General features: G+C 40.1%; 1 protein-coding gene across 1 annotated transcript; it reads right to left on the bottom strand.

The window, feature by feature from the left end:
* Nucleotides 1–825: 825 nt before the first annotated feature.
* On the bottom strand, nt 826–7,501 carry LOC148108975 (olfactory receptor-like protein OLF4). The gene is made up of 2 exons (XM_087867733.1): nt 7,496–7,501; nt 826–1,791 (listed from the first exon to the last, which is right to left on the bottom strand). The coding sequence occupies exons 1-2, from the start codon at nt 7,499–7,501 to the stop codon at nt 826–828; spliced, it is 972 nt and encodes a 323-aa protein (XP_087723859.1).
* Nucleotides 7,502–9,541: the final 2,040 nt, after the last annotated feature.

Below are 9,541 nucleotides of genomic sequence, written 5' to 3'. Positions count from 1 at the left end.
ACCTTACAAATGGACCATGATAATGCATAATTCAATGAGTAGATGAGTACCTGGGAAAGGAATATTTTGCATCGCAGTAGATGTATGATTTAATATTTTGCTTCATCATCCTTAAGGTCAAGTTTGACTCTAAGGCCATATTATGTCAATCTATTTTTTTCTGTATATGTCTTTCTGTGTAGATTCCACCTGGAGACATGTATTTTATTATCATTTCTTTTGCCAGTGACTATGGCAGTCATGGTGAACCCAAACCGTGTAACAACAGGATCCAATGTGTAGAAAAGTTCCCATGAGCAGCTAGAACCACCAGTACGTCAAAGTCTGCATTCTCAGGAAGAGCAGTGAAGGTAGTGAGATACAAAAGAATCATGTTCACAGAAATGAAGCACGTGGTCTCAGATTGTTCTCTGTTATAAACTTACATAAACAGCTGTGGTGGCCAAGAGTAGATGTTCCATAGGAGTAGTGTTCAGTCTAACAAAAGAAAAAAAATACTCACTGTTATATATATTATTTGAGAAGAAATTATTCTTAGCAGATCCACATAGTCCTTTAAATAAGTGAGAATGTCCAAATATTTCACATCTGAGTGTTGGAAGGACATTGAAAGAGTAGGAAAATGAGAAGAGAATACTCTCCTGTATATCACAGATATCACAAAGCTTAATAAATTGAGTTATGTACATTTTACAGAGAGGTCGATATAAAAAAATAGAAATTTCAGGAAAAATAATTAGAAGAGGCATATTCTACTTCCACAACCTGATCAAAGAATCTCAACATTTGGATCAGGCTTTGGGCCCTGCAATCGTGGGCACGTCTTCAACCCAGGACTATTGACCCTTTCAGAGCCGTCAGCCCAGAGAATCTCAACAGAGCCTCTTTTATGTCTCTGTTCCTCAGGCTGTAGATGAAGGGGTTCAGCATGGGCGTGACCACCGTGTACATCACCGAGGCCACTGCACTTGCGTGGGAGCTCTGGGGAGCAGCAGAGCTCAGGTACACTCCTAGGCTCGTACAATAAAATAAGGAGACAACGGAGAGGTGAGATGCACAGGTGGAAAATGCTTTATACTTCCCCTGAGCTGATGAGATCCCATGTATGGAGGAAATTATCTTAGAGTAAGAGTAAAGGATCCCAACAAAGGGACCACCAGCCAGCAACATAGCTGCAAAATACATCACCATGTTATTAAGAAAGGTATCAGAACAGGCAAGGTGGATCATCTGATTGAGTTCACAGAAAAAATGGGGAATTTCCACCTCTGTACAGAAGGACAGCTGCAATGCCATTAAACTTTCTAACAAGGAATGCAGGATGCTCATGACCCAGGACAGCAGAACCAACAGTCCACAGAGCCGGGGGTTCATGATGACTGTGTAGTTCAGGGGGTGACAGATGGCCACAAAGCGGTCATAGGCCATCACAGTCAGGAGAAAGATGTCTAATCCTGCAAACAGTACAAAAAAGTATATCTGGCATAGGCAGCCTTCGTAAGTGATCCGTCTGCTCTGAGTCTGGATGTTCAGCAGCATCTTGGGGACGGTGGTGGAGGTGAAACAGATGTCTACAAAGGACAGGTTGGCCAGGAAGAAGTACATTGGGGTGTGGAGGTGGGAGTCTGAGCCGACAGCCAGGATGATGAGCAGGTTTCCAAACACAGTGATCAGGTACATGGAGAGGAAAAGCCCAAATATGAGGGGCTGCAGTTCTGGTTTCTCTGAAAATCCCAGAAGAAGAAACTCTGAAAGTCCTGTAAGGTTCCTTGCTTCATGGGTTGAAGGTAACTGTCAGGATATAGAAATTAAATGACTAATTTTCACATAAACAAGCATTAGTAACCTAGCATACCTGCTACCAGTTATATTTTATTTATTTATTTATTTATTATTATTATTTTTTAATGTTTTTAAATTATATTATGTTAGTCACCATACAGTACATCCCTGGCTTTTGATGTAAAGTTTGATGATTCATTAGTTGCGTATAACACCCAGTGCACCATGCAATACGTGCCCTCCCCACCACCCATCAGGAAATTAATTTCAATGTATGTGTGGGGTCTCATCTCCCAATTAGGGCAGCCCTAGCACTGATTCACATCAAGATTTTCATTTCCTCCTCAGTCTGTTCCTAAATCAGAATGTAGACTCTCATTTTAACGAGAATGTTTTGCTTTCCTTTAAGGAATACGCACTGAGTATTGACCATGTTCCAGGCACTGTTTGGGCAATGATTATAGGGCGCTGATAAACAATGTCCTTATAATCCTATGATGGAGAGAGAATATAAGGACATACTAATAATCAAATAACATGTCAGATGGTGACAGGGGCTGTGAAGACAAGGAAAGCAGGTATAAAGGAGTTAATGGGGTGTTATTTTTTATACTGGATGTCCACACAAGACCTGCAAAAAAGGTGACATGTGAATAAGACCTCGAGGGAGATAGGAAGGGAGATTGAGTTTATCTGAGGGGCAACAGCCAGTGCCAAGGCCCTGAGGAAGCTGCTTGATTCAGAAAACCAAGGCTCAAAAGAAAGCCAAGGTGGTGAGGGGAAGGAACAAGTAGGAGAGTGAAGAGAGATAGTGGCAGGTGTATTGAGAAATTAAGTGGTCACCCCATATCAGCTGAAACTTCAAGACACAGGAAACTCTTCATTTTGTTAATTTTGCAGGGCTTTTAAAATTTTGTTGTAAATATGTCTTGTGAGTTGAAATGGACACCCCCATTAGTAACTTCAGTTGATTGAGTTCTGACCTCTCTCAATAAGCATCCCCTTGGAATATGTGAGCCCTGGTACCCCTGCTCTAAGAACTGCCCTTCGTTCACAACACACACACACACACACACACACACAGACACACACACACAGACACACACACACACAGACACACACACACACACCATGACCTGCTATGGTCTCCTGGGCTCCTGACTTTTTCACCCCCAGCCACACTATTTAGGCCAGCAGTGGATACACATTAAGCTTGCCAGATCTCATTATCTTTCCCCTAAATAATGCAGAAATGGTACCCAGAAATTCCTATGGACAAATAAACTTGGGGATATGTATTGGTGTGTTCATTTCATGCCTAATATAATTTTAAAGAAACATGGGCAATCTGTTCTGTAAAGACAGAGAGGAAAGAGAGGAAAGACCTGGACATGAGAGGGAAAACAGATCTAATAGTGCAGTTGGCCCTCAAGAGACCAACGAGGAGGAAGAAAAAACATTTTTGCCCAGCAAAAATAACAAAGGATCAAAAAGACAAAAGTTGTGATATTTTCCTGATGTGAAACATGTTATAGATGGGATGCTCCGAGAGAAAAATGAACAAAGGTAGAAACCAACACCTCACAATAGGAAATATACAAAGTAGAACAGCAGGTGGGCTGTTTTAATATCAAGGAGCAGAAGGCTTGCTTTCCTGGTGGCCAGTCCCTATTTATTTGACCAATCGCTGTTTATTTGGCATGATGGGGGGTGAGGCAAGGAAGCAAGTCCCTTCCTTACTTGTCTTAAGTGACATCTTTTCTTTGTTATTCCTGTTTTTTGGGTTTTGGTGTTTTTGACAAGTCCAATGGACACTCTCTAGTCCTGGTTCTGGTCTTCACCCCAGATCCTGTTCTATACATCCTGCATGTGCCATGACAACCCATCCTCTTACTCAATATAGCTTCTCCACATGATATTTCCATGAGGACATTATGTCACACACAAATTTATATTAATCCTTCAGCCTTTGCCAGTATGTGCAGGACCAAGTGAGCAGACACCTCATGTGCATTGTTCCCCTTCCCCCCCAAGCTATGGGAGTATATGTGCCTTTATGTAAACACACATTGAAGAAAATGAGAAGTTATAGAATAAGAAGAATGGCAAAGGAGATGAAACCCATTAACTAGGGTAACTTTACACAACTGAATTTAACAAAACTAAAAAGAACATCAAAATCAAACTGAACATGATAGAGCACACACTCATTGAATTAGAAGTTAATTTAGCGAAGAGAATATAACATAAAATGTATCTAGAACTTTCTGGCACATAGCGATTGTTCTGTAATTATTTGTTAAATGAGTTAGAAATTAGGTCACAGTAAACATGGACATTTAACAGATGGGGACGTTGTACTTCAATTGGAACAGATGGTTGAATTAAAGCTGGCACAAATGGCTATCTGTCTGAAAGGGAAGAAGTGGTTCCTTATTTTACCCACCTTGAAACAAATCAGGTGATTAAAGACACGAGCATAAAAGTATATAATCCTTTGTAGATGAACATAGGAAAAAGTGCATATAAAATCTACAGGTGGGAAAAACCATCACGATTAAGTTGAGAAAATCAGAAGAAAAAAAGTAAGACAAATTAAACTCCATGAAATATAAATTTTTTTCACGGTCAAAAATACCCAACCAAAAATAAGTTGAATAATAACAGCTTTGTAAAAATAATTTGAAATGCAATTTAATGTGGGAAATAGGTATGGAATGTATGGACAAATAATAATAATAATGGACAAGAATGGGGATCCAGTATATGAATTTTTGCTCAAGGTGAGTGATAGTTTGAGAAAACAACAAGGAAGATTTCTCTCTCTCACCCATCAGCTGGGAAATCCCATGAAGAGCTGCCTTGTTGATTGGGCTGGAACTTAGTAACTGGCAGTGAAAGGGGCACTTTCTAATTTGGGGGTAGAAATGGGAAGTGTGAAATAATGGGGAAACAACCTAAAGGCAACTATAAATATTAAAAATAGAGATACTCTTTAACATAGGGTTTCTCAGTCTCTGCACTGACTGACATTCTGGACCAGATCCTTCTCTGCGGTGGGTCTCCCTGTGCACGGTAGCATCTTTAGCACCCTGAACACCACCTGCCCCTCCCCAGTGTGACGGTGAAAACTGTCTGGATATTGCTTCAGTGTTCCCTGGGTGAAAAGATGGCCCCTGGTTGAAAGACAGTTTTAACTTACTAATCTCCAAATATTTTTGTAGCAGTGACACAATAGTATTTCTTTCAAAAAAGAAAAAAAAAGAACAACCACTGATGTGTGACTAGCACAGCCACACCATGAAAAGTTGTACAGACATTGAAAAAACGAACTAGGGTTATATCCATTGATTGGAGGCAACTTCATGAGAAATTGTTGAGAATTAAGGAAAAGTGGACACAAGGAAAAAAAAAAGCCTGCACGAAAACATAAAGAGCAATTATGCTGTGCATAGGGTCTTATCGAAGCATTTGTATGAAAGTGCATGAATGTGTATATATGCAGAAAATAGAAGTTGTAAAAGAAACTAAGAACTTGTGGAATAAAGAATGTCAGTGAGAATGACATTAGGTTAAGTCTATTGTTTCTAAACAACTGTACTGAATGAAAACAACAAAATGGAATGAAAAATCTGCCACTGACTTATATAAAGACCTACAAGAGCAATAACTTAATGACAACAACATGGGTCACTAATTCTGATTTTAGATTAAATTGCCAAAGACTCAGAAATAAAAGGATATGTCTGAAGGACATTTACACGTGGGGAGGAAGCAGTAACTAAGGTGTAATTTCATCTTATGTAAATATCTAGGGATTCAAGTAGGCTTATACAACAGAAAGGTGATCTTTACTCAAATGGTAAAGAAGAATGTGTTCCAGATGATGGCCAAAGAGGATGCAACCTTCAGAAACAGACCTAATCACAAAAGGGCAAAGAGCTGGTGATGGGTAGTAAGGAGGGCACAGATTGCATGGTGCACTGGGTGTTATACGCAACTAATGAATCATTGAACTTTACATCAAAAACTAGGGATGTACTGTATGGTGACTAACATAATATAATAAAAAATATTATTTAAAAAAAGGCCAAAAAGAACACTAAGGAATAACAAAGATGGAAAAACAAGTCAGAAACATGTTTAAAGGGTGATTTATCACTGCTAAGGATGAAGCACTTCTACGTCATGTATAGTACGGACCAACACATGAAGGATATTGAAGAGCATGCTGGACGCTTTTAGTAAGAAGAAGAAAAATGAAAAACAGTGTATGAGAAGGAATGTACAGAGTGGTGATTACAGTTAATAACACCATGTCACAGATCAGAGAGTCACCAAGAGAGTATAGCTTAAAAGCCCTCAGCACAAGAAAAAAACTTTGTGATGATGCACGGTGACAGGTGCGGTGATCATTTTGCAATATATAGAAATATGGGATCCTTATGTTTTACACCCAAACTAACAGGAAGGTATATGTCAATTATACCTCAATAGAAAAATTTTTAAGCAAATGAGAGAGCGTGATACGATGGACTGATGGATTTGACCACACAAAATTCATAAACTTTCATACATTCCCCATGAATACATTTATATAGACATAAAAGAACTAAGTGGCCAACATTCAGTTTGTATAAAAACTCCAATTCTTTGTTAGAAAGGATCCAATTTTTATTTTATTTATATCTTTAAAAGATTTTATTTTCAAGCAATCTCTATACCCAGCACAAGGCTCAAACTCACAACCCTTTGATCAAGCATTGCATGCTCCACATGCTGAGCCAGCCAGGCACCCCAAGGATCACGTTTTTAAAAAAGAAAAAAAAATCCAGTCTTCTAACACTATCCAAAAACAAAAGACTTGCACAGACAATTTTTAACAGAGAAGCTACCAAATGACCAACAAACCCACAAATACAGTCAGTCTACAGGTTTTAACATAATGCAAAGTAAAGCTCATTAGCAAACCCATTTTCATCTACCACATATGTTTTTTTTCATGTGAATTCCAGAATGAGAGAAGACAGTATGTGTATGTTCCATGCACCACTATTTTTTTTAAAGGTTTTTATTTATTTATTTGACAGAGATAGAGACAGCCAGCGAGAGAGGGAACACAAGCAGGGGGAGTGGGAGAGGAAGAAGCAGGCTCATAGTGGAGGAGCCTGATGTGGGGCTCGATCCCAGAACGCTGGGATCACACCCTGAACCGAAGGCAGATGCTTAACCGCTGTGCCACCCAGGTGCCCCATCCATGCACCACTATTGCAAGGATATATTTGCAACCATCCCTTGGTCTGGATCTTTCTCATCCATGTGGAAACATAGTCTAGGATGCCCCATCTTAAAATAAAAGGACATGCCCTCACTTCACTGTATATCTCTCCACAGCTAATACCCTATTTGTGGATTCTTCCATTTCTGTTCTACTTTTACTGGAAGCACTTTATGCCTCCCCATTCCTTCTAACTGGCTTCCATTTATACCAGTTAATTATCAACATTACCACTTGCACTTCTGATTGCAAGGTTCACTTTTCTTTTCAGCATCCTAAATAAATACATTCATTTATTGGTAAAGCCAGCAAACACCTACTGTGACTGTGGCATCCTGCCTGTGCTGGATGGATTCTCGGTGACCATTGGTAGAAGTCTTGGCTTCTGTTCCCTCTGATCCTCTCCTGCAGTGCCTGCTGGGCTCTTGAACTCACCTGCATGAGCACTCAGAGAGAAGCTTTCCCTTTGCAAGTCACAATTCCTCCTTGGATAGTTGTTGATGGAGATCAAACTTTGTCTGATCTTCAGGACAGCAGGAAGGCGTCAAGCATCAGTCTCCCAGCCAGACGTAGGACTCCAAAAGCAACAGCGATGTTCTGTCCAACCAAAATGCCCACCCTGGGGTTCTGTAGTAGAAGAGATATTTACAGCTCTCCACCTCTGCTCATTAGGCACATTTCTCTTGGTGCTCCCACCATTAAGTGCATGATTTCTCCTGGGGAAACTGGTCTGGACAGAATGGAGATATTTCTGGATGAGTCTCTGTTCCTAGGATACCACTTTGTATGCCAGGTGAATTCAGTTTTTATGACCTTTTCTCCAATAATTATCCCGTTTCCAGAGGTCTAAACTTCCCATCACTTGATCACAACCCAGACTTCAAGTTTTCTCAAAAGTCGAATACTGAGGAATTCATCTGACTTGTTCCCTTAGGTCTTCAAATCATTGACTTATGGTGGGGACACAGCCCCTGATATCTTTAGAAAATTACCATTTCCTTCTTTGAGAAAGGGGAGACATTTGTTCCTTTTCTATAAAATCTTGGATACTGCACTTCTTGGCTTTGTGATAGTTTAGCCAAAATAATTAGGAATGTCATAGATCACAGGTTAAGAACTGGCCTTCAGTCCCTCATTGTGAAGTGTTTATTAATTATGAGAGATACATTTACACATCATGTACCACGACCTAGCTTAGCACCTCATAGTGCGTGTCACATTTATTTTTGACAAATGTTCATTCTGTGAGGTAGTACTTTTATGAACTCCATTCTCTGTTGTAGAAATGGGGCTCAGGGGGATTTACGTTCTGCTCTAATGTATAAAGCAAGGAAGGGATGGAGTTTTGATTAGGATTATGTCAGAATGTTTTTATTTTTTATTGTAATAATATTTTTTTATTATATTATGTTAGTCACCATACAGTACATCCTTGGTTTTTGATGTAAAGTTCTGGCATGGTGGTTCTCAGCTGGGGATATTTGGCCATGTCTGAGGGCTCCTGCCAAACATCCATAATCCACAAGCCATCACCCAACAAAAGTAATTATCCAGCCCCTCTGACCACAGTGAGAAGGTGAGAGATAGGATTCTAGACCAGCTCTTCTGTACCTTCACTGTGCATACAGATCACCAAGATTGTAGTTCAAATGCAAATTCTGAATCATCAGGTCTCCAGCTGGCCCAGAGATTCTGCACTTTCCAAAATGTTTTTATATTTCATTTGTTTCAAGAGAGCACAAGTGGGGGCAGAGGGAGAGGGTGAAGGACAATATCAAGCTGACTCTGCACTGAGTGCAGAACCCAATGTGGGGCTTCATCTCCTGACCCTGAGATCATGACCTGACTCAAAACCGAAAGTAGACACTTAATGGAATGAGTCCCACAGGTGCCCTGTGAGTCTGCATTTCTAATAAGCTCCCAGGTGGTGCTGTTGCAGCAGGTCCTGGTCTGTGGAACATAGTTTGAGAGCAAGGCTGTGGGTCTGTGTTAGTGTCACATGTAGGTAGTTTTAGGTCTTCTCCACCAGGAATCTTCCTTGCACATATTTTTGAAAAGAATAGTTTATCACTCACTCTTTGGGTGGTGAAAAATAGAAGGGTTCCTGAGGAATATCAAATAATATATATAAAAAAAGATTTTGTAGTAGGCACCAGAAGGACCTCCAGAAGATGTCATCCTGAAGAATGTTTGAAAATGTTAGTTTACTTTTTTTAAAAAAATTTTTATTATGTTATGTTAGTCACCATACAGTGGTACATCATTAGTTTTTGATGTAGTGTTCCATGATTCATTGTTTGCGTATAACACACAGTGCTCCATGCAATACGTGCCCTCCTTAATACCCACCACCGGCCTAGCCCTACCCCCACCCCCTCCCCTCTGAAGCCCTCAGTTTGTTTCCCAGAGTCCATAGTATCTCATGATTCAATCCCCCTTCTGTTTACCCCCCTTCATTCTTCCCTGCCTTCTCTTACCCAA

Source organism: Ursus americanus, chromosome 14, assembly GCF_024610735.1.
Source record: "Ursus americanus isolate L20-20 chromosome 14, mUrsAme1.1.p, whole genome shotgun sequence".
NCBI lineage: Eukaryota > Metazoa > Chordata > Mammalia > Carnivora > Ursidae > Ursus > Ursus americanus.
The sequence above is the reverse complement of the archived record's forward strand: the minus strand, read 5'-3'. Positions and strand labels throughout refer to the sequence as shown.